The following is a 25318-nucleotide window of genomic DNA, read 5'->3' as shown; positions in this document are numbered from 1 at the left end:
CATGACCAGTACAGAGTTCGATGGATTCAATGTCAACTGCATTCAACCACTGTTGCCTTGCTTCCAGGTCCACTGAAAAGTTGCACAAGCCAGTAATTTTTGACAACCGAAGGCAATAAACCGACAAGCCATGCTAAGGCTAACACGCTAACGACCGACTGGTACAGAATCAAATATGGGCGGGGCTTTTGCCACTGGCAGAAAGCGTAGAGAAAGTGTAAGGGGCCATACGATTGGCTAAAAGCGAACCCGCCTGCTTTCCCGATGAGTTTGATTGACAGATTCACTAGCCAATGGTGACATTAGTTGACCTGCTCCGTCAGATGAGTCTCAATATTCACCGTAGAAAAATCTCTCACACACACGGGGAGATTCACAAACGAGAACGGGATTTTGAATGCACAATCTGCAGTTCGAATGATCTGTGAGTTCACATCACATGTGTACCTAAAAATCATGTTTGTGAAGCACCTACTGTGTATTTCTGATACATTTATTGTGAATTTCTAAAATGTTTTTTGTGAAACATAGTGTGCATATTTGTGAGAAACACTTATTGTGCATTTGTAAAACATTTAGTGTGCATGTGTGAAACACAATCTGTGTGTTTGTGAAACACAGGGTGTGTATTTCCGAATTTATTTTTCACGTTTGCATAAAATGACATTTGTGAATCGGAGCGTGTGCATTTGTAAAACAGGTTGTGTGCATTTCTGATTATTGAGACTGAATTAACTCCATATTTTCCTTACACACAAAAAAAGCATTTTTGCAGAAAGTAACTGTTGTTAGAAAAATAAAAAGTACAGAAATCAAGAAAAAAAAAACTTTATAGAATAACTAAAAATGTGTTTTATGAATGTTTATGAAACTGAAGCTTTAAAAAGAAATTAACAGTAAATGAAAAACGCATTGGAAACGTATGCATTCCTGTTCTTTTTTTCTTTAGGATAACTGCTTATTGATGCTTACTTCACTGACAAGTCAATGGACTGCCCTGCCTGTGGATTGTTGGTTTCATTCCTGGTTTAGGAAGTCTCACAACCTGCTTGCATGCAGAGCAGGTGTTTTACCATTTTCAAGTTGTCACGTTGAGTTTATCATCTGTGACAGCCATTCTTTTCTTTTAAATCTCCTCACTCCCCATAAATGACAGCAAAACATGCAGGAGCCTCGTTCTTTCCCCCATAGGTTAAACTAGGTTAAACGGATCACTTTGAAGCAAAGCGATTTTGGAAAACTGTAAGTGCTTTGACAACTTGTGGCATCTTCGACTTGCGCAGCTGCTCACTTGGATGTTGACAACAACTCTCCATAGATAACATCCTTAATCCCACGGAGGTGTAAAGTGATTTCAGGAAAAACACAGTTTGAATTTTCCTAACTTTATTTGTTGCTCTTTGCTGTGGGAAATGAGAACCTTTGACCCACAGGACACAGACTAGCTTTAAGCCCAGACTATTTATGCATCTGAATTTTTCTTTCGTATTTTTTTTAATTTTTTTTGTAGTTAAACAGTTTGAGCATTAGGGCAATTTAAAATAAGTAGAACTTTTGTTTAATTCCTGTTATAGATGACAGGATGTTGGCTTGAAACATTGTAAAACACACGAGGGTCATGAGTTACTTGGTTGTACTTCACAGTTTTAGCATTAAGGTACAGGTCAGGGTGATCATTTGGATAAATGCTGTCTCCTGATTGGATAAACAGCCTCCTCTGACCCCTCACACACTGTAAGCATGCCAACACACTCGGCCATCTGTTCACCGCCGCTGGCATCAGGGTCTGTCACTTAGCTCTACGGTGCAAAGACCTCAGGAGACGCCACCAGCTCTGATGCATGAAAAACCTGCCGACAAAACCCACAGCAGCATACAAACACACACACACACACACAGCACATAAACTGACTATCGACAACCACTGCAGGTTCTAAAAGGGGTAAAAAAAAAAAATACAGAAATTACAATTACAGTATACTTACACAAAAAGCAAAGGCTTATATCTAGCCTTTCTGGGCTGATGTATTATTTTCATCTGCTGGTGTGTCTAAAAGCAAGAGACAAATGATAAACTGCCACAACAAAAGTGGAAAAAATGGCCCATCAGGCTCCATAAGCTCAGTCACAGCAGCCCATGTGAAGCAGAATCAGCTACGATCCAAGAATCGAAAAGTTTGGCAGTTTAAAAAGGGCTGGTAAACATTTTATAGTTTTACAGATATAAAGTTTTAAAGGTAAAAAGCATCCAGCTTCTAAATAAAGACATACTGGTAAAAAGAAGTCAATAACATCAGGGGATGAGCTTGCATTATTCTCTCTTGTTCCATAGCTTAACCTTGATTTTCAACAAAAAAATCTAAAGCACAGAGTTAAACATAAATCCAGACAATCTCTTCTGCAAAACTCTATTAAACATGTAAGAAACCAGAGTTTTGTGCGACCTTTCATGACCTTCTGCATCGTAATCAGTTATTCTCAAACTGCTTAAAATCTAACTGATCATTCAAAGATAAATTCTCCTGAAAATCTGGGTGTGAAATCCTGTTTATTTACTGCATAAATTGGGTTAAAAAAAATAACGTCCTTCCACATTTATGAACCACGTAAAAGGGGAATGGTTTATATTTTCATCCGACACAAACTCGAACAATTTTTTTTCTTTGTTCATCTGTCAGTCAAATTTAAACAAGACGCATAAATGGAAAAATGATGGGTTTGTGAGAAAAACATTGGATATATAACAAATGCAATCAGCTGAACAGACTAGTGCAGCCACCACCGAAAGATGGCATGAAACAATGTTGTAGTTTGTACTGGAAATCAAAAGACTGGCCTCATAAATGCTTAAACATTGAACATTTTTTTTGTGACGCGACAACCTGCATGAGCATATTTCTCCTCTTGTTTTTCATTGAATTTCCCTGGTGTGGTTGTGCAGGCTGCAGCACTGTCATTATCTGTCAACAATGTGCGATTACAGCATTTCTACACTGCACATTTTGTCAATCTACCTAAGATTATTAATCTTAAAACTAGCTGTAAAATCTTATTGATCTTAATTTTAGATAAAAACAGTAGCACGTGTAAGATTATTAAACTTGTTTTAAGAAAAATATGCATTACCTGTCTTGATCAGTTTGTAAATCTAGAAAGTAGTCATTTTACATGCAAAACAAGAAAAAAATACTGCAGGCCTGATTTAAGCACAGGTTAAGGCAGGGGTCGGGAACCTTTTTGGCCAAGAGAGCCATAAATGCCACATATTTTGAAATTTAATTTCGAAAGAGCCATACAATAATGTAGTGTCCTTTCCCCACACTGAGGCACGGAGACTTAACCTCTTTTAAAGTTCTTTATTCCGATTACTGCAGACCGCAACAAACGCCCTTCAATTAATTCAGCAACTCCTGAATCTCTCACGCCGACACGAGAGCGCTTCTCCCAACTTTATATTCCCCTGCTCCCGCTGCAGCCCTCCCATTTCCCTTATTCGGCCCATAGCTGAACCCCATTGGTCCAAACTACCTAACAACAGGCTGAGCGACAGAACTGAGGGCCAATCAGATCTCTGCTTGACGCGTTCAATGAACTCCAGAACTTTTAACGCGGCCCAACAGCCATCCAACTCAGTCCGCGACAATTTGTTTAAAACTAAATATACAAATGAATGTGTGCATTTGATTTAATTTTAACATTTTTAAAGTAAAATAAGTCTGTGGATTCTTTTTAATTACATTGTTATTCTGTTGCTAATAAATGATGAGTATTTCTCGTGGTAGTTTTGCTGATGGTCTAGTCTGGTTGATACGTGGTGAGTTTCTGCTTCGTTCAGGCGTTGAGACTTTAAACGTCATCGTAGGTCTGAATGTTCTGTAGATGTGAGACAGACTGCTCACATGCAGACGGGGAGCCAAACACACACTCACACGCCGCAGTGAGTGACAGGCAGCGGGTTTTACGTTATTACAATCCCTGCGCGATTCACCTGCTGCCTGTCCCCACAACACCTCAGCCCCACCCTCTGCTTTCTCCCTCACACATCCCGTCCCCGCATCTGCGCGCTCTTTCTCAGAGACGGGAGCGCGCAGTTTTAGGCACATCAATTCACAGGTTTCCAGCTGGTACAAACTCTGTGAAATAATAGATAATAGTAACTGATAGCGCTGGCGCAGATTTCTCTCTCTAAGCACTGCTACTACTGCGCGCCTCTGACATCGCATCGCGCCCGAGAAGGACTGGTCTAATGAAAAAAAAAAACTATAATTAAAGATTTGTCTGCGAGCCACATGTGACCATCAAAAGAGCCATATATGGCTCGCGAGCCATAGGTTCCCGACCCCTGGGTTAAGGTCTTAAGTTTATTTTAGATGTAACCATATTTTCTGATATCCAAAAATGTACTTGAATACTGATGTTCAATAGCTCATCCAATATTTATAGGATAAACAATAGATACGTATTTTTGTTTTTAACTGCAATATCGTCATCAACATTATATTTGATCAAAACACTGATTTTGAAATGATATGATAACCAAGCTTGCTTTCAGCATTTATAAACGTAAGCAAGATTAGGTATAGCTAGTTCATAAGCAAGAAGGTCTCTGTTAAAACAGTGTTTCATAAACCTGGCTTCATGACAATGTTGTCTGTCTTGTCAACAATCCATTGTTACCACAAAATCTTTTGTGTAGGTCCAAAAGTAAGTATTGTTTTATTTGCAGAAATGATAATTAGCAACAAGCAACTTCACTCTAACAGCATGGTTATCTGATTTAAATTTAAATTATAAACAGTACTTTGCAATCCACAGATGATGCAATCATAATTCTACCGCGCTTGGTTTGGGCAATACCAACTCAATATTTTGTGCAAAGATCTATTTTGAATCGAAAGATTGTACAAATCAGACAATGATTATCTTCCTTAATAAAATAAGTTATTTGTTATATCAACCAAGGTTTACGTAGAATATTTGAACTTTTAAAATATGTATTTGTCATGTTTTGTCGTAATTTTTCAATGGAACATTCCGGCGGGCACAAGCAAAAATGGAAAAGTCCATTGTGACCAAATGAAGGGGGATTAATATGTTCAGAAGACTTGCTTAAGATAAACTAGTAGAGCCAACACGTTATATGCTGTTTTATAACTTATTTATTTTCATAATGATGGCATAAGGAAGCGTATCACAAAAAAATTAATTCTATTTATTGCATTTTTGGGATACCCTTTGAGTATTTTCATATTCTGACAGACCCAGCGCCATCTTGTCACATTTGCGACGTACATCTGATGATCCAGAACATGACGAGGACGAACAGGAAAAACAATTAGGAATATAATATTCGGCGGACAAGATAAAAGGAGGTAAGCTATATTAAATTATATGACATAGAATAAATCACCATTACGCTCCACGCAGCTGGTAAAGATTATAAAGTGGGTTTAAACATCTTGAGAAGCAGGCTAACGGAGCAACTAGCTAGCTTGCGCTAGCACTATTTTAGCTACTCCGTCACTTTTTTGTAAGTATCCTGTATACATCATAAATATACTTTAAAATACAATTAATGAGATTTTGGTTCTGTTTAAATATGTTAAATTAATTTTTTGTTTAGTAAAAATGTATTTCAGTGTTAAGAAGTATGCTATTGTAGTAAGCTAACTTGAGTTATTGCTAGCCCAATACTGCTCAACTGTAACTCAGTTTTATGCTAGGGTTGCTAGATTGGGCAGTTTCCCACCCAAATCGGCCAGTTTGAAAGACTGTTTGTCATGTATGCTTGATGATCTTAAAGTTAGAATGAAAACTTGCTGTTATTAAAAATTGTGACTTTAACATTTTTAAGTTTGAGAGTTACTATTGTTGGCAGAAATTAAAACACAATTTTTGATCACTTCTAGTGAATAAGGATAGTATGCAAGTACAAGCTAGGCATTATAAAACTCTGCAGGAAATGTACAAAAAGTAGAAGCCCAAGCTGATCTTAACAGTTTTTTGATCTGGAGTTTCAGGCCAAACGAGCTTACATTGATTGTGGAGCCATAAGAGGAGATACCAGAGCTTCATCCATCGTGGATGTTTATCCAGAGAACTGCATCATGTAAGTATTATGTAAAAAGTATAAAGTAAAAATTTTAAATGTATATATATTTTTCATCTCTTGGTTTGTCATTTTAGGTGCCTAGAGAAATGCTTAGAGTCCTTGCTCCCCACTATGAATTCATTGAGGAAGTCAGAATGTGATGGGAGGATTGCTGCGCCAGGGTCATTTTACAGAGTATGAAAGAAGGCAATAAAGCCACCAATCAACAGGGATAAAAGTAAGTTTATGCCTTTTTGATACATGTAGTTAGATGCGTGAATGCTTCTTCTCAGAAAACACTAGGTTCTGTGTTTGTTCTTCAAGAAGTAAAATTTATTTTATTGTGTTTCAGTGGAAGCCAACTTTGCTCTGGTCAAGGCCCTTCCCATTCTCTTTCCCCCAGTGGCACCTCCATCAAAGAAACTGGGGTTTGCTAGTGAAGCTTTACTGCATGTTCAGGAGGTAAATTTTTATTTTTGCCCTAAGCAGATACATAAAGAAATTACTACATTGGAGATACTAAAGGAAAAACTTTTTTCTGCTTTATAGTCAACAGAAGATCCAAACGTCTTCATCCAGAAAAGAGGCCTGTCAAGTCCAGTCTTGGTGTTCGATGGCTGTAGATGAATCGTTGCTATTGGTTTGATGCCAGTGACGTTTGAAAAAGAAAAGCTTCACGAGGGTCTGATTTTCTAAATGGCATATTATTACACACTACATCTGACCTACACAAATTGCGTGGCCACCCTTCTGTCATTCAGACAGAGATCCTTCAGGATACAATTCACAAGTGGGACATCACCACCACATGAAAGAGCATTAAAGTAAAGAATTTGTTGGAAGATAAACTGCTTTTGCAGTTCAATGTTTATGTCTGTTCTTTAGATGAGTATTCTAATTGTGTTGTTAAAGAAATAGTTGTATTCCTAGTGCCTTTGGGTAAATTTGTATCACAAATCTCAGTTTGTAAGTTGAATAAAAGAATCGAAAAGTGAATTTGTTTTCATTCTTTTTAGTATTGAAACAAGAAAAAATATCTTTTGCAACAGCTTGTTTCAAGATGTATTTTCTGAATTTTAGTAGGCAATAAATTTTAATCAAGCTCCTATATCCTAGTTTCTAGTTTTTTTGTCTTAAATTACTGCTTAAAATAAGTGTTTTTGCCTAATTTCAAGATTTAACCGATTTACTATGGCTTAGATATTTTTACTTAAATCAAGACATCTTGTTAAGTAAAATTTACTAGCTGCATGGACAGATAATTTGACTTATTTCTAGTCAATTTCTACTAAAAACAAGTACTTTTTTCTTGAATTAAGATGGTGTTTTTTTGCAGTGTAGCTTCATATCCTGCCAGACGAGCGTCCGCACAAGCACACAACTGAAGGCTTGTATGCACACAGGTAAAATGTTTTTAAAGAGCAACACAAGTTCAGACCCAGAGGAGCCTTTGTCAGTGGAAAAAAACAAAAACTTACCCACACCATGAGGCACAAATGTAAGGGGTTGCTGCTTTTTATTTTTAACATAACTCTCTTTGGCTCTAAAGTTTTTATGCAGCACTCCTGAAAAGCAAAACAAAATATAAAAGATTTACAAAAAAATCAACAGCTGGAATGAGTCTGACGCCTTAGATATAGGTTTTTATACAGGAGAGCCAGCAGAGAAGGTGGCTGTGATGCTCTGTAAAGAGACTGTTGATCCTTTCCTGAAATTTTCTCGTATATTCCCCTTGCGCATTATATTCTCAGAAAAAGAGGCCTGTGTTGGATCATTTGGCAGCACTTCCCACTTACTCATTGCTACCAAACTGTTTCTTTGACGTAGCTATTCCTGCTAAAATTACACCTAGTTTCACTGCGTCCACCGCTGTGGAAGCCAAGTCCGAGTCGACACTTTTTGTTTACCAAGAAGTCTGTCGTATTCCAAAAAGATCACTTATGTAATGGAGCTATTTTGGGTTGAATCCCATTATTGAGCATTATGCTGTGAATGAATTTAAACAAGACGGAAGGGAGAAAAGCAGCAATATGGAGAATTTGAAGAGACGAGGAAGTGAAAATGCACTGAAGCTGCTGCTCAATTACATACTGAAAATGCACAAACATGGAGAGGACGATGGAAAAAAGAGCAGCTGCTGAATCCATACCTCCTTGCTTTCCTTTACTTAAAGTCACCTCTTTGAGGAGCTATAATGACTTTCAAGCTTTGATGAAGAAGACGCAAAGAGATATAGAGAGAGAATCCTGCTGAGAGAATGCATAATTATTAAACCGAAAGTTCAACCATGAACAGAATGGCAAGGTCAACACATCTATATATGCTTTAGTGGAACAAAAGGAAGATGGAACTAAAAATATGATGGTTGTCACACTTCAGCTGCTACGGTGCACCGACTGAAAGCCCAGCTGCACCCTCAAAGGTTTTCTGATAATTTTAAATGCTAATGGTTTTTTGAGAGACCCTAATTCTGGTCAGATTTTCTTTATTGGTCTGTCAAAAGCTACTTACAAGAACCCAGAAAATAGAAAATGAAGGGTGTCATCTTGATAAAGACATCACTACACCAAAGCAAAGGAGTTCAAAAACAGAACATTTTCTAAAACCAGCAATGATCGCATGAAATAATGTAGGAAGGACTTAAGTGGCTAGGGCTACGCTTAGAGCCACTGCTTGTGATTTGGTGGGAAATAGCTTTGAGACACTAACTTATGCTGATATGGAAAAAAATGTTACAAAAACGGTAAACCGATAAACAATTTAACATTTTTAACTCTAAAGGTAAATAAAATTGTTCCAAAGGTAGTATCTGACTTGCTTTTTTCCAGGACATGGATTTGTTGCCAAAATTGACTGTACTGGGCTGAGTAACCCCTCTCCCCTCGCGTTCCAAACAGGAAGTGTCCACTGGTCCCAAAAAGCCAAAATCCAATAGACTTCTACAGAGAAATAAACAGCCATTTCTAAGTCAATCTTTTGTCATAACTATTCTTACTTTGCTACCTTTTATTAACATTTTCTTGCTAATCCTCATTTTATTTCTGTAGTTTGAGATATTTAAATTATAAACTAGCCAATCAAATGCCTCAGATGTCTCACGTTTAAAACGTTTGACAGATTCTACTGAGCCCGTCTCATAACGACGCGGACCAATCACTGCTTGCTGACATTCCCGGCTCCAAGATGGCAGTGTCCATCTCACGAAAGATAGAATTTACTTTATTTAATTGGAGCCGGTAACAGATCATTTTCATTTTCTATGAGTGACGTCACACTCGCTTGGACCAGTTTTCCTCCACAGTCAATGGTTCCAAAGCATCATGGTAAAAAAAAAAAACCTTTGTGGCCATACTAAAACCTTTTTTGGATTTAAAAAACAAACAAACAAGTGAAGCAAAAGTAAAGACTCACGATTTTTATTATTGTTAACTGTTCATTTTGATGTAATTTTATTTCAAATTATTGTTTTAACTGTGTATTTTTATTGTGAGGATGCCTTTTGGCCAAGGTCTCCCTTGAAAAATAGATCTTATCTCAATCGGACTACCTGGTAATACAAAGTTTAAATAAGAGAAAAAAACTAAAATAAACTTAATTGGCTCTAAGTATTTCATTTAACCTGCTAATTGGTTGCCGTCATCCTTAAATGTAATTTTTACTTTAAAAAAAGTTGTTCACTTTAAATCTACTTTTTAGCATACTCATTCTTCATATGACCTTTAAAATCCTTTAATTAAAATGCACCAAAACCCGTTGCAAAGCTAAAACTGTGCCTGCAATATTCCTCCAAGTCAAGGTTGAAAACAGACAATGAAGCACTTCAGCAGGCATACAGTGTGCACATTTGTATGCAGCACAGCGTCGAGCGCCGTTTCTATTTTCAGCAAGTTTGACTCTGTTGTAGCAGCGAGGGAGGAAGAGTGGGGCATTGTAATTGCAAATATTAACCCAGTCCAAATAAAATTCACAGCAGTCGTCTCTGAGCTTCACAGCAGTCCTGAATCATCTTTGCGTAACGAAATCAGTGTGAAACTCTGTCTCATGCTGTTGATTCTTTTCATTTCCATCATGCCAAACAACTGACAAGACAAGGTGTGTGAGTGGGTCAACACTAGTAATGCTGCATTCATTTGTTGCCCGGAAAACATACACAAATTGGCTAGCCGGAACAAGTAATCAGCAGCATCTTTTGTTTGGCACAGCCATGAAGTTTTCATGAGGAGCTTTCGCTTTATGGCTGCAGATTTTGCCGGGAAATAGACAATTTTCCAGAACACTTTATGGCTCCATAATGAGGTCTCCGCTGACCCTTTTACAGCACATCGACGCCAGTCTTAGGGCTCAACAGACCTAATGTGCTACATCATATGTAAGCTCAAGTATTCCTGGGTATCCATTACACGCCTTGGTCTTTGCTAAAAAACACTAAGCACACTTAACATCTCACATTAATCATAAAAAACTGTTAAGAGAAAACTGGGGAGCAGAAGACACTCCTTTTGACACGACTTCACACGACTTAGTGGATAACTAAAGGATCAACTTTCCTATAACTGACAGCAGAAGCAGCTGAAAGCTATGAACTACGTAATCCTCATGTTTTATCCAATACAGAACACTCCCCTGTGACTTTTTAATGATGAGCTAAAGGCCTTTAATGTTCCAGCAGGCTGTATAAATACAAAACTGCTAATAAGTCATTGCAACATATGAGATTAACATCTGGCTGTCTGTGGCTTCAATGTCGCCATAAAAATCACTTATTGCAAACAACAGAGGAGAAATTAAGTGTTTGAGCGTGGAACTCCATCTAGCTATTAAAGTAGAAGAGATGGCAGGAAATGTTTTATATTGTTGATTTAAAAAATAAAAAAGGACAAAATCAGCAATGCTCTTAGCTGTCCTCGCAATCGGACTCAATGAGATCCATCGAGCGGTGTCAGATGGATTTCACATTTTGTTGCAATCAGAGCCCCCAAAGCAGTATGGCGTCCTTGAGGACAGAGATGGATCGTCTCCACCTATGTGCCAGCATGAATACAGAATAAGTGTACATGAATCCAGTCTGTTTGGTGCTGTCAAATAAATCTTTGAAATATTATTACAATATATTGGCTTACAGGTTAAAAAAAAAAAAATGAATAAAAATCCCTGAAGGGAGTTGGTGTTAGTGTCTCACTTTAAAAAAAATGAGCATTTTTGTTATAATTGTTATTATTGTTGTTATTATTATTTTAACAATCTCAACAATGATGCCAATTTCACCAATTTGGTCATCTTTGGAAGATAATTACCCTCTTTCTAAAATAAAAAAGCTATTTTACTGAGGATGCTTGTTAAAGTCTCACTCCGATCATCTATTGATCTGTGGTAAAAGCATTCCCAGTGGTCCATTAATTATGATTATGCCATTTTTTTCTAAAATCAAAAACCTTTGTCACTTTCAAGGACATAGTTTCTGCAGAGTGGCAGTAGTTTTTTAGAAATTCACCTCTGAGTTGTGGGTGGGACTGTTGGGGTGGAGTGAGCCCCGCCAAATTCCCATCATATGTCTGTTTAAGTGCTCTTTGGTTCTTACAGCCCCTCACAACCCCAACCTAACATCAGCTCGTGACACTTGTGTTTTGTCATCTGAATGTGACAGCCCCTCCTATAAACTTATATATTGAACCTAAATCTGTAGATTTAGATTTCCCTGCTTTTTCCAGGCTAGAAAGGTTTCACAATAAAAATGGCTAGCAATATTGAAGATATCCTTCAACCATACAGTTTTGAGCCAGCTCAGAAAACAAAGGGGTACATGAATACCAGGTCAGCAGGGAGCTTCTGGCGTGCTGGATATCGCAGTTGCTTTTTTACCAACAGAATTTTTTCATATGCTCTTGATTCACACTCATTTGATTAAAGAAACACCCAGAAAAGCCATTTTAAGATTACTTTTCTTTAAATATGTCCTCCATTTTGAAAAAAAGGACAAGTTAAAAGCACTAAAACCACAATTTTCATTTGAGTGGGTCTAAATGTTTATCGAACTGTTTTGGTAGCAACAACTTACATTATTCTGGAGCAATACAGTAATGAATGGCTGTTAATGCATTGGAGCACTTCTTAAGTCACTGCTGGTTCAGCTGGTGCTCTACTGATGGGGTTCTTCAGGCGAGGTGGAGTGTTTGTAATGCAGCTACCAGATTACTGCAGAGGCATTTTCTTTCATCTCTGCAGGACCAGACTGTACTCCGTCTGAAGCGTGGTGATTAAAAGAACCCACTCCATTTGTCAAACCTTAGAGTGACCTTTATAGCAAAAGCTTCATTTTAACAGTAAACAAAAGCACAAGGCAGTCGCTTGTCCTTAAAGAGATGCAAGTACCAGCTGATTGATTAAATCTAGTGGTAATTTCTTTTTTACTGAAGAAATTCTTTATCTAAATGTTTGATTTTCCTTTTATCATTTTCTATTTATAAGATTAATTTAAATATTGCAAAGGCTCACAACAACTACTGCTAACAGAGTAACCATAGCACATGTAAAAACATATTCAGGCAGTGCAAAGTGTTGAAAGAAGAGCATGGAACACATTTAAAAAATGCTTTCATAAGAAAATTTGGAACATTCATAGATTCCCATTTTTATTTTTGACCTTCAAAAATGCTGAAAGATATATAGTTGATAAAAAAAATGCAGTTTAAATCTACAAGGCGACATGTGATTGAATTGCAGCCCACCAGAGGCTGTGAAAATTGAATGTAATGAAATATGTTTCTTACACGGGAAACAATGCTCATCGCTAAATTCAATTTGGGGAAGTTGAATTAAAAACTGCTGACATGGGAGAGTTCTTAAATAGCTGGTGCAGTTTAAATGACATACTTGACATGTTTGTTCTATCACCGTCTTTTTCCACATAATTATGCATGCACCCTTAGAGCAGATGGAAATGCTGCTCGGATATCCTAATGAGGTAAAATTGCTCATTGCAAGATAAAAAGCTCCTAGTCGCTCAATATGCAGGAAAAATATCTCTATACATGAAAAAGAACAGAAGCCGTCATTGTTGATCTTCAGAAGTTTGAGTGTAAAGACTTAGGAAGGACAAATGGTGTTAAGAAAGAAACTTACAGTAAGAGAAAATGAAAAGAGGAAATCCCGTTCATTTAACATTTTGAACATTGAGTAATGCTGACAAATTGCATAAAAGAACCACCCCAATGAAAATTGTGTTTTGGATGTTTTTAGGATGTTCTTGTGGCATTTTCCTCTTAATGGAAAACATATATAAAGAAAATTAAGATTAAGACTGCATTCTGGGTATTGTTGTGAGTCAGGAGCAGATAAAAAAGCTTGTAGTTGTTCAGTAAACTCTACAATCGGCAGGTCCGAGCTCCCTGCTCCACTTAATTCTGATGCCTCCACTTTGTAGACAAATAGATTCATGTACATCTTTGGTTTTCTCCTCTGAGCTGGAAACTAGCTTAAAACTGTACGGCTGGATTGCTCCGATACGGATCACCATTGTTGTTGCACCGGTTAGATTGGGGATGCTTGGAGCTGTTAGCAAGAGGGACAACGTGTAACCAAAAAGAAAATGGGGAAACAAAGACAGGGTCACTTTGCACCAGCAAACTATGAAAACATCACAGTTTTTTTTAAATTTTGGGTAGAAACGGCATAATTACAATTTAAAAGACCATTTTTTAAATAGATCAAAAAGTAATTAGAGTGGGATGTTAAGTTGTTTTGCACATAACTAAAGAGAGATTATAGGACCAACATTTATTCAAGCACGGTTAGAGAACTATAATTAAACTCATTAAAATGTTGTTTTTTGTTGATTTATTTGTATGAAAATAAAACAAGCGGCGCAGAGAACCGGAACACTTGGCACAGATTTCTGACGGCTTCAGAAACCTTGGTATTTGAAGTCATAATAATCAATTTTGACATTTCAAGTCAAGATAATCACAGATTGAGTCAAGAGTTCTTTATTATTTAAATAGGTTTTGATGGGAAAGGAATACAAGGAAGAAGCAGCCATTTGTAGGGTGATCATTTTTTAACTGAACAGTTAGCATATATTTATGAGCTCATAATCAGAACAGTTGAAGCTAACCACCACTCCTTCAGAGATGGTCGACATTCGCAGTCGGGCCTGAACTGTTACTCTGTTAAGCCTAACTTCAGTGTTTGAGCCGGACTTTGTAGGAGTCTTTTTACCAAAGGTTTTTAGCAGCATGCTCAGACAGAGCAGATTTGAACACAGAGCCATAAATGTGTGCTCTGTCAAAAATAAAGCAAACCTCTACCAAATAATAGCCTTCCCTGCAGGCTCGTGCAGCTTTTTGCCTCTTTAGCTTATTTTGCTTTCTATCCATCAGGTTTACCGTTGCAAATATCCATCCGCAAATTCTTAAAGTGGGGCTATATTGCCCCACCATTTTCTCTGGCTAAATCAATGGCTTTTAGCGGTGTTGCTGAAGTTGGTGTTTCTATGGATTGTTCCATTAGCAATCATGTGCAATCTGCAGTGCAGCGCTTCCTTTAGCAAAACCGTTTTCTTTTTTGCTAGACTGAAACTGTGTTTAACAGCACACAGACCTGGTTGAAAAAAGAACGTGTTTTTGTCTTAGAGAAACATGCTTAAAAATGTTCAGCAAATAAAACGGTTGTCTTAATTAAAACTTTACCTGCTTCAAAACTACCTTTTCTGTTATTTTTAACTTGGCTTCCAAATTCAATATTCTCATTGATTTGTGCATCAAAGAAAGCTATCAACAGGTGTTCCTGCAGGTAAGAGACAAATAACCTTGGCAGTTTGTCAGACCATGGCCACTGAGGAAGGATATGACATCACAAAAAACGGGCAAATAGGAGGAACAGACGAACTGGAAAGATTTTTAAAAATATCCAGTAAGACTTATTTAAAGCTTAGAAATCTATTCCATTTCATGTTGACAAAAAAGGCAAAGCCCGCATTGTTGCATTATTTCAATTTATAAAATAAAAAAGAAACACGTTTTTTTTAAAGTTACCTCTAGAGTTTGGATGATTTCTGTTGTAATTTTGGGCAACTTAACTATGAACTGAATGTAGACTGACTTGCCACCTAGTGGTCTTAAAGTGAACTGATCTGGCTTTTGCTACATTGGTTGTAAAACCAGTCTCATTCAAGAGATAGAAGTGCTGCCCTTTAGGGTTTTCATACATGATGTGTTTACTCACAATTCAATGCACCAAGCTGGATTTTAAAAGAGCAACTCCATATTTAAAGAGGGCCGATGTTATTTGCATGTATTTACGTGCGACAAAAAGAATACAAGAGACTTTATTGTAACTGCCAGCAGCAGTGAAACTGTGGCACAAAAACACAAAGCACAAAAACTAATGGAAACTCATGCCGGCCATGTGTAATCTGTGCGTTTATTATGCACATTGCTGTAGTGGCCGCACATACTTTAAGCCTTACACCACCTTAATCACATGCATACAGTCACTTCTTTTTATGAAAGTGTGAATCAGGTGTAATAAAAAAGCTAAAAGAACAATAATGCAAAGGGGACTGGGAAGAAACTGGATCTTTCACACACACACTGATGGCAGCTCCACTGCCAAACACTAGCGCCAACCTTTCACCAGAGGCAAAGTGGGGTTCAGTGTCTTGCCCAAGGACACTTCCACACATGATGGGGCAAGGCGGGAATCGAACCAGCACTCATCTGACCAGAGGTCAACCTCCCTCCCATGCACCACGGTCGCCTCATGGGGGTGTAGGAACACAGATCAGTCAGTAAATCCAGAGCTTTGTCTTTTGCCTCAGCTTCTTCACTACAATGGTACAGCGGCTCCATTACTGTAGACGCTGCACCTATACACCCGCCAATGTCACTCTCCTTCCTCTCCTGAAGCAACGCCATCATTGGCAACACCCGTTCAGGCAAGCACTTCCAATGAAAAGTCTATGTAAAGGTGCATAAGCAAGTGTTTTGGAACCATGGCCTCCAACTGGGATTTGCCAATTCTCATTTCAAGTGCTTTACACCTGACTGAGAAGAGCATCAGTGCACACCACACCAGAGATGAAATTGAGTGGTTCCCCACCCAGACTCCACATCTATTCAATAATTGGGACAAAAAAAAACAACATCATTCTGTTTTTTCAGAACCAGAGATTCAACTGTTGGCCAAATTCTCTTCTCCAGTAACCGGGAGTCGTCTTTCCCAGAGAGGCAGAGTTTGATCCTCCAAACATAATGGTGTCATATCAAAAGTCAAATTTTCTAGCAAGCTTGTTTACTACATTGTCATTATCATACTCAGCGACGATAAGTTGTTTTCGGGTCCTTTAAAGCGTTTCATGAAGTGTTTGTTTCACCTGAAGTGTTGATTCAACGATTGTCAGTTTCCCAAATGACATTTAAATAACATTTTGCAAGCAGTGATTTGAATAAAATCCAGATATTACACTCACTTGTTTTTTACTTGCTTACTGTAGTTGATAAATTGCTTGAATATTTTCTTGAAAAAATACTTCTTTTTTTTTTCCACATTGGAGCTTTTGCAATATTCTTCCAATTTCTTACCAGTGACGTCATTTTCAAAAACTACTTAAACGTCTGTCTGAAACACGTTAAAGTTTGAGTTTTCAATCACTTTTTTCAGCAGATACTTGATAAAATGTTGCCTCATTTACAAGTGAAAAGTGATCTTACCTTTTTATTTTCTATTATTACCATGTTTTCATGAAATTAAGACTTTTTTTATCTCTCCTGTTGGACCAGGAAACATAATGTGTGAGTCTCAATGCGATTGGATGTGCTTACCGTGGGACTGGTCATCCATATGTCCAAGAGTTTCGATCTGCTCCACCAGGTCATTGGAGTTCCACTGACTCATGCCAAGCAGAATGGCGCTCTTCCCTTCCATAACATCTGCTGGGACAAACAAACACACATTTATACGTGAGCGAATCCAAACCCTGCATATTTCAGTGATTAGGAGAACCAGTTGTTTTTGAAGCTCAGAAGGATAACAAATGGTGAACGGCTTGGCCTTCTCTTCTCTGGTTGACCACGTATAGCCACACTACACAGTCATCCATTTATGTTGCACCCTTACCCCACTCACTACTTTTCCATTTGTCTTCTCTGCTCTTGTTTATCTCATGCAAACTTTAATAAATTCATGTGAAGCGACTGTACGGAGTGAAGCAATATGGAATATAAATGATCAAGACCCCTTTAGTGATTACAGCCAGGCTGTGTTCTGCCAACAAATGGGAACTGCACCAAACAGCAGAAAATAACAAGTAAACTCTTCAGTTTTGTTGTCACACTATTGTTTTATAATGCACCACAAGTTTTTCAAAATGCAAAAGCTGCTATATATCAAGTAAACAATCTCCAAACGTAACATCTCTTGCAGCTGGGTCATATCTCTGTCACACACTGTATTCTAGAATATTTTGACTATAAATCAGTATTTGCTTGATTTATATTTGCAACCACCTTTGAAATGTAATGTAAAAATGTTATGTTGTTGAAAAATTAATTCAATAAATTAATTAACTTTGATGCATGTTTGCATACTGCACGAGTGGTAAAGGAATGCTTTATATTCCACTCCGATAATTTTTTGAGTTATTAAAGTGTTTCCAGTGGTCTTTTAATTATGATGCAATTTTCAGCCAAAACTTTAAAAAAAATCTGTTGTTTTCTAGGACATACAGTAGTTTTTGCAGAGCAGCAGTAGTTCATGACAAATTCACCTCTGAGTTGAAGGGGGCAGTGTTGACGTTGAGAGACTCCACTCCCATTCCCGCCATTTCTTTATCTCTCCCGCTAGCTTACAGCCCCTCACACCCACAACCTAACATTACTGGTACAGCAAATATGGTGAGCACATTGGAGCTAACCAACCATAAAGTTTTGAGCCAGGTGCCAGCTCAGACGAGGAGAACGAAAATGTACATGGATCTATTTGTCTGCAAGTGGATGCATCAGAATGAATCTGAGTGGAGAGGTTGTGGCCTGCCAACTGTAGCTTCCACGTCACAGCTAGAATCTTTTTTTAACTGCATTTTGCTGTATCCTCCTGATCCCCAACAATTTCAATAAAGAAATACTCAGAAATGCAATTTTAAGCTTAATTTTCTTAATATATGCCCTCCATCATTATAAAAATGCCAGAAGAACACGTTAAAACACAATTTCCATCTGAGTGAATCTTTCCTCTTCTTCGGTATATGGATCCGTGCCTTGGGCTTGTGTGGGCGCAGAAATAATAAAATGGATACTTTAGAAGTTACAAGCTAACTTTTTTTGTGGCTTTTAAAGATTTCTAACGTTTATAGAATTAAAGTACATCTCTGAGGAGCTGAGAATGTAAAAAAGTAAAACAGTAAGCACATATCCGCTACATCATTATCCTGAGAGACCAGTGGTGTTTCATTGAAGAACATCTAGTGTCACAGGCAAACAAGCTACATGTGTTTTTGGTTCATACTTAAATAAATGTCTAGTTGTCATAGCTTGGAATTGAGGACATGTTAGTCTGGTTAAGTTAGGTAGGGAGATACCCATCCACCTGCCACACTTCCCTCTTCTCTCACACATTTCTGCCTGGCAGCTCTGACACACTCTGACATGGGCCTGCACAGCTTGTCCACTTGGATCACTCTGCGGCCGCGTTACTGGTCACAGTTTGTCTTTCACTATCTGCTCTGTCACTCTCCCCCTGTGGCGCTCTCTGCTCTCCTTCCAATCCCCACAGTGGCGAGAGCGTAGCGATGCAGTGACATGGCATGTACACTCACAGATTTAAACAAACACAGACAAGAACAAGCGATGAGTGTGAAAGCAGTGCATATTTGATGCAGTCACAGCCCTGTAGGACGCTTACAAACATGAGTTACACATGAACAAAATTCAAAGCAGGCTTTGCTGCAAATGTTAAATATAATGAATAATCTATTGAATAACAGAGTAAGGCAGTAATGGCCTCACAAGCAGAAACTTTCAACACAAAAACATTTAAACCAGAGGCAGAAATATAAAACAAATAAGAGTGGAACGTCAAATGCATTTCTTGACTACTGAATATACGAGAAACTCACAAATTCAATTTCCCAAAAGAACAAAAAAAACAAACAAAAAAAGGTTTCGCTTTTGCAGCTGACAGCCCCAAGAAAGAAATGACATTTAGACACATCCCTCAACCTGTCAGCTCCCAGTGAATTAATGTCTGCATGGAAGAAAAAGGAATAGATGCCGTGATTGTTACATAACCAGAAAACATCCTCCACTCATCCTGTCACCACAGTGAATTTCCAATTTTCTATTTCTTCATCTCGTCCTGTGTTTGTCTTGTTGCAGCAGCAGTGCATATGGGCTTTACTTTAAGCCAGCTCAAGTTCAGATGGTGCACCTGTTAAATGATATTTATTTGGGAATTATCTTGTGAACTGACATAAGGGGCATAAAGGCACAGGTAACTACAGTAGGTAGCTGAAGGTGGATATTGAAATATTTGAAGAGCAGCTCTCAAGCAGAAAATTTAAAATGTAACATACAGAAAAAGGAGAAATATCTGTGATTCTTTTCTCCAATACAGCAACATAAGCAAATAATATCTAAAATAATTCAAAGCTGTCACTGCTCTTGCTTCTCAAAGTGCAGCAGAGGGACACTAGCTCAGAAGTATAGTCTAAAAATGGAAAAAAAGCAATAAGTAATGCTTTTAAAAAAAAACGTGATCTTCTCAAGCAAAGACGTTTCTATTCATCAATGTCCTTCTAGTTGAGGTCACATCCTTTACCTCTGGCTATGCTCTACTTTTAAACAACCTTACTCAATTAAGTTAAGTTAGCCAAACCCTTCATCTCAGTTTTAGCTACCAGACCACAGTTGCATTCTGTGGAAAACAAGCTCTTCAAAAAACAAGCTGAAATATTAGCTAAACTGCATCATCTTTTTAGGAAGCAATTCAAGTCGGTTTGTCAGACTATTGCATGCAGAGTTGTATGATTAAAGAATAAAAGAAAGGAAAGTAAACCATCTAAAACCGTATGAGTTTTCCATAATGTCTTGCGTTTCGGTGTAGTCCTGCAGCTGAGCGTTCATACACGTCACGAACCACTCTGATGATAATCATGTTTTTAGTGTTTTTAACATGTTCTTGTGACATTTTTCTCATAATGGATGACACATATGAATAAAAGTAAGCCTAAGATTGCATTTCTGAGTATTTCTATTTTAAAATCATTGTGAAACAGGAGTAGACGAAAAAAAGCAGATGGAAAAAGCTGTTTGTGTGACGTAAAGGCTACTACGGCAAGCCACAAGCTCCCTGCTTTGCTCCATTCTAATGCATCCACTTGCAGACATAAATCCATGTATGTCTTTGTTTTCTTCATCTGAGCTGGCATCTGGCTCAAAACTGTACGGTTGCATAGCTCCAATATTGCTCGGCTTTTTTGTTGCACCGCTAATGTTAGGTTGGGGTTGTGAATAATTATAAGCTGGCGGGAGAGAGGATAAACATAGGGATGATGGTAAATAAGCGCAGGCTTACTCCGCACCAACAGTTCCACCCACAGCTCAGAGATGAAGATCTAATGAACTCCTGCCGCTCTGCAGAAACTATGCTCACTCTTGGAAATTAACATTTTTCATTTCTCTTTGGCTAAAAAGGACAATCATAATTCAAAGACCACTGGGAACGCTTTAAAAATTGATCAAAAAATGATTGCAGTGGGACTTTAATTTAGAAAAAGAAGTGAAAATGGATAAAGCCCAAAATCTAATAAAAAAGGCAATGTATAAATGCTTAACTTGATAAAAAAAGAAAAAAAGAAAAAACACCTCCCCTTTGTCATCAATGTCCCATTTCTTGTTTCAACAAGATCTTGCTGGAGGGGCATGTTCTGGACCTAAACACCTCTATGTGTACATCTGACACAACCAGAAAGAGGCTGCAAAGCTGCAAAGGTGGCTGTGAGTTTCCATCTAGGGTGTCTTCAGAGATAAATCCATCCATATGACCTCCAGAAGCTCCAGTTGACATTCACAGATAAGGATTTTTTGTGTCTGGTCCTTTCTGTCCCTGAAGGTTTTAAACTATAACTTTCCATTCCATTCCTCCAATGGTATAATGAAATAACCATTAAGTTTGGATTTCATTGAAGCACCATAAATTCAATTAAAACATGAAAATACATTTATTGACAGATTTCTTAGTGAAAATGCCAAAGATAATGCAGAAAAAAAAACCTTCTTGCAAATCCAGATGTCAGCTTAGTCACATCAGGTTTAATAAGTCAAAGCAAAGTCTTTTCATAAAGATAAAGCAGCAGCTGTACAATAAACACACGTCCTACTCGCTTACAAGCACATTTAGCCTTTAGCAGCAATTTATTATGCCATTTAAGTGTGGGAGCAGCCATCGCCATGAATATCCATTCATGTGGAATCTATTTTTTTTTCTCCCATCTCATTTAAAAACATGGCCTTAACCAAAAAAGAAGTTCATTACCTCTAAAAGCAAAGAGAGGAATTGAACGAGCAGCTTGCTTAACAGATATTTACTTGCTGCTTCTACAATAGCAAAAAACAAATAAATGGTAGTGCATCACATAAAGCTTTTAAATTACACTTTATTATGATCTGAAAATTGCACTATTCTTATGCCTATGCTATATTCTCAATCCTATGTATCTGGTAGGTACCAGTTTGTTCATGTAAATGGACAGTTCTCTCATTGCACTCGAGTTAGCTACAGAGTCCCACAGAGCCAGGGTTCTGTTTTTGGTTCTATTAATTTATCATCTAGTTCTCCATCCCTCTGTTTGGTGCAATTCAATTCACGGAGCACAAAGCCGCATGCATGGGCTGTGCAGGTGATACGCAAGTCAGATCCTAAAATACGTGCAGATGTAGAGGAATTTTACAAACACATCAAAGAAACATAATTTCCTATTAGAGATATTTTTATTTTTTAATATTCTTTTTGTATGAGGTTCTATCTTCCTTGGAGTTTAGGTTGTTTGGGTAAATCTGTCAACAAAATAGCCGGGCTCAAAAAAGCAGAATGTTTTTGTTGTTTTTTTAATCCTGATAATCAGAGCTGGTTCTGGGCAACACCGCCGACAAAAGAGCAGCTGTTTTAACTGTGTAGACTCCTAAATGTTCAATAAACCAAACCAAATAAACTCTGTTTTTGATATTCACTCCTCATTCAAATTGCAGAATATAAAACTCCCCCAGTTGCCTGTGGTTATTAATAAATGGTTTGCATGTGTTAGTGGAGGCTATTCATAAAGGTGGATAGGTGGAAAAAAAATAACTGAACACCTTATTTTGCATGTGTCCTTACATTTTGAATTTCTGCACTGAATGATTCAGTTATGTGGTTGTAAATGTGTCTTTGAATGTGGCGTTGGTGTGTATGCATGAGCAGGGCACTGCCCCGGGCAGATGTGCCCATCAGAGGATCTCATCAACCGAGGTGACAGCGTTAAACCATCCAACAAACAGCTGGGCTGCCTCCAGTTCACACCAACATAAACACATCTGGCGACAACAGCTGAATCTTGACGTCAAATCTCATGAGAGAGAAAGCTTCTGGATCTCTGCGGACTTTAGTTTTCTTCTCCCTTGAAAAGTTCTGTTCACTTGGTTGCTAGAAGCATTGTATAACGCTCAACATTTTCAAAACTAAGCCAAGGGCAGCGGATGTTGATAACTTTTCCAAAACAGAAGGAGGCAATTATCTTATTTACCTCACACTTAAATAGGAAAAAAAATGACACAATTTCTGCTACACATCATTTGAATAACAGAGTTATAAGCTCATTCCATTTTCACAGGTCCCTTAAAATGTTCCCACTCTGAAATAAAAAACATAAAAACTGATTCAGATTTCCTGGGTTCAGCTTGGAACTCTAGATATTTGGAATGTTTAAAAAAAAACAGCGGGCTTTCACAAAAAGACACAGATCCTTAGAAACTGCAACAAACAACTCATCAAGTGAACGGGAGCCACTCAGTGGGAAAAAAAAGCTTCTGCAATTACAGTTGACTCCATGCTTTCTTTAAAGACCCACTTCGATTAAAATTGTTGTTTTTAGTGCTTTTAACATGTTTTCATTGCATTTTTCCCCATGGTTTCCCTTGACCGAGCTGGAATCTGGCTCAAAACTGTATGGCTGGATAGTTCCAATTTTGCTGCCCATCTATTTACATGCTCTCCCTCTAGCTTACTAGAAGGAGAGCATGTAAAGAGATGGATGATGGGAAATCAGGGCAGGCTGTATCCATGCCAACAGTCCCGCCCAAAAATTAGAGGTGATTTTCTAACGAACTCTTCCTGTTCTGCAGGAATTATGTCTGTGAAAACAGAGATTCTTGATTTTGAAAAAAAAAACAGCATCAATAAAACTAAAATACCACTGGGATCACTTTTACAATAGATCAAAAGATGATAGTGTGGAGGTTAAAAAATAAAAAGTCAAATTTTGTCCTATTTAACAAAAATATTACAAATAAATACTGCTAGTTATTTCAAATGCAAAATAAATACATTGCTTAGATTTTTATGAAAATGAGTGTTATAAACACAGGTGGTCTAAAAAAGTTACCCTAAATCATTTACTTCATCTTTTTTTAATTTAGCTTTGTTTTTAAACTGTACGGTTTTAATTAGGCTCAGTCACAATGCCTTTAGTTAAAAGGTTCTTCAGTACAAAAGTCTTGATGTTCCTCTTTTTCCCCTCATTTATGCTCCTTCTTTGCACTGATAAAAATGTAGAATTTTCCTTTCTCTTCATAAGCCTCACAGCCTAAATCCCCCCCTGAAATCCCAGCAAACACACTGGTATGTATGATGTTGACATCATGGCTCACTTAGCAGCAGACTTGTGATTAATGAGTTATTGGTTTATAGACGTTTCCATTCATTTCCCTTTTATTTATACTTCCACTTCAGACAGACTTCTTTATCTGAAAAGCATATTAGTATTGAATCTTGTTTTACTAAAAATAAATAAATAACACAAAACAATAACTCACAACACAACATTTTAACTCACAATACAATAAGTTAGTGTTAGTGTTGGGTTGTGAGTTATTTTTTTTAGTGTTGTGACAAATTGTTGTGTGTTATTTTGTGTTATGACCCTTCTGGCCCACCGTGTTCATGTGATAACCATGAATCAGCTGAATCTGTTGCAGTAAAAAGCGTTCTTTTCATACCGGCCTTGTGAGTGATGTCATATTTGCGCATGTGTGGACGGATCAGGTAGCTGTTACAGATAGTGTATCGACATCGATTTAGAACACATTACATAAAGTGTTGCATAACGGCGCAAAGCCACTCGTGTCCACAACAGAATCCGATCGTTGATCGCGCAAGCACTTCAGTATTGTAAAGTGTTGGCTGCTGTTCTCCGCTTCGGAATCCGCTGAAATTACGTTAATTTCATTTACAATAGAGGAGTTTGAAAAGAATTTAAAAAAACATAGAAAAAGAAGAAAGCTAAAGCTCTAGTGTGAAAGGATTAAAGGTTTTTGCTTGACTGATATCTTGATGCTTAGTGTTCGTCATTCATCATTAAAGTCAACAAACTTTCCAAATGGATCATTTTGTGATAACTTGAAAACAAATCTAAGTTCCTGCTAAATGTTTTTTTCTTAGTCATTTGGTACCGGTAAGCACAACATGCACAATTTTTTGTGTTTTTTCTGTGTTTAACGGTTTTACATTTTAAAGTCACTTTTTTAATTTATTCTCCTTTTCTACAAATTTAAACCATATTTTGGACAATCGTAACTCTGTACTGTCTCTTTAAGATCCCTGTGAAAATCCATAATCTCTTTTCATTGATGTGTGACAGCATTCCATATGTGAGAGCTGAACTTCTTGTACTCCAAGAAAGGAGTAAATAACATGTTATAGGAATCTCATCTTTGCACCACAATATGAAAGCAATCTGAAGTCAGACTCCTTTAGAACATTTACAACTTTATATGTTTCTATGAATTGTACTTGCTTAAGGTCTCTAAGAAGAAGCCTTCATATATTCTCATGTGGTTTCAGGTCTTTGTGTAGATGGAACTTCCGCAATTATTAGAAATGCATTAATAAATTTTACTCTGACTTAGTTTTGGTAAATTTAGGCAGACAACCCCAAAGCGCAGTCATTTTTTCAGTCAACAGTTCAATTCGTCCCTTATTTTA

General features: G+C 37.5%; 1 protein-coding gene and 1 long non-coding RNA gene across 6 annotated transcripts in view; one reads left to right on the top strand and one right to left on the bottom strand.

Annotated features, from left to right (window-relative positions):
- Positions 1-25318, bottom strand: part of pitpnm3 (PITPNM family member 3) — a 125218-nt gene that overhangs the window by 71843 nt on the left and 28057 nt on the right. For 3 of the 5 annotated variants that reach the window (XR_002874410.1, XM_023961426.1, XM_023961424.1), the window contains one exon: positions 16909-17019. Coding sequence is in view for 4 of the 5 variants with exons in the window: in XM_023961426.1 (XP_023817194.1) it covers positions 16909-17019 (111 nt within the window). In the remaining variant the exon portion in view is untranslated. The remainder of the gene's footprint in view (positions 1-16908; positions 17020-25318) is intronic. The other 2 variants (XM_023961427.1, XM_023961425.1) reach the window with 1 other exon arrangement.
- LOC110016195 lies at positions 5233-7087 on the top strand. Its single transcript, XR_002874411.1, has 5 exons — positions 5233-5372; positions 6015-6109; positions 6187-6329; positions 6444-6553; positions 6641-7087. It is a non-coding gene; the product is annotated as an uncharacterized LOC110016195 (long non-coding RNA).

This window comes from Oryzias latipes, chromosome 13 (genome assembly GCF_002234675.1).
Source record: "Oryzias latipes chromosome 13, ASM223467v1".
NCBI lineage: Eukaryota > Metazoa > Chordata > Actinopteri > Beloniformes > Adrianichthyidae > Oryzias > Oryzias latipes.
This window is presented reverse-complemented; position numbering and strand designations above follow the sequence as displayed.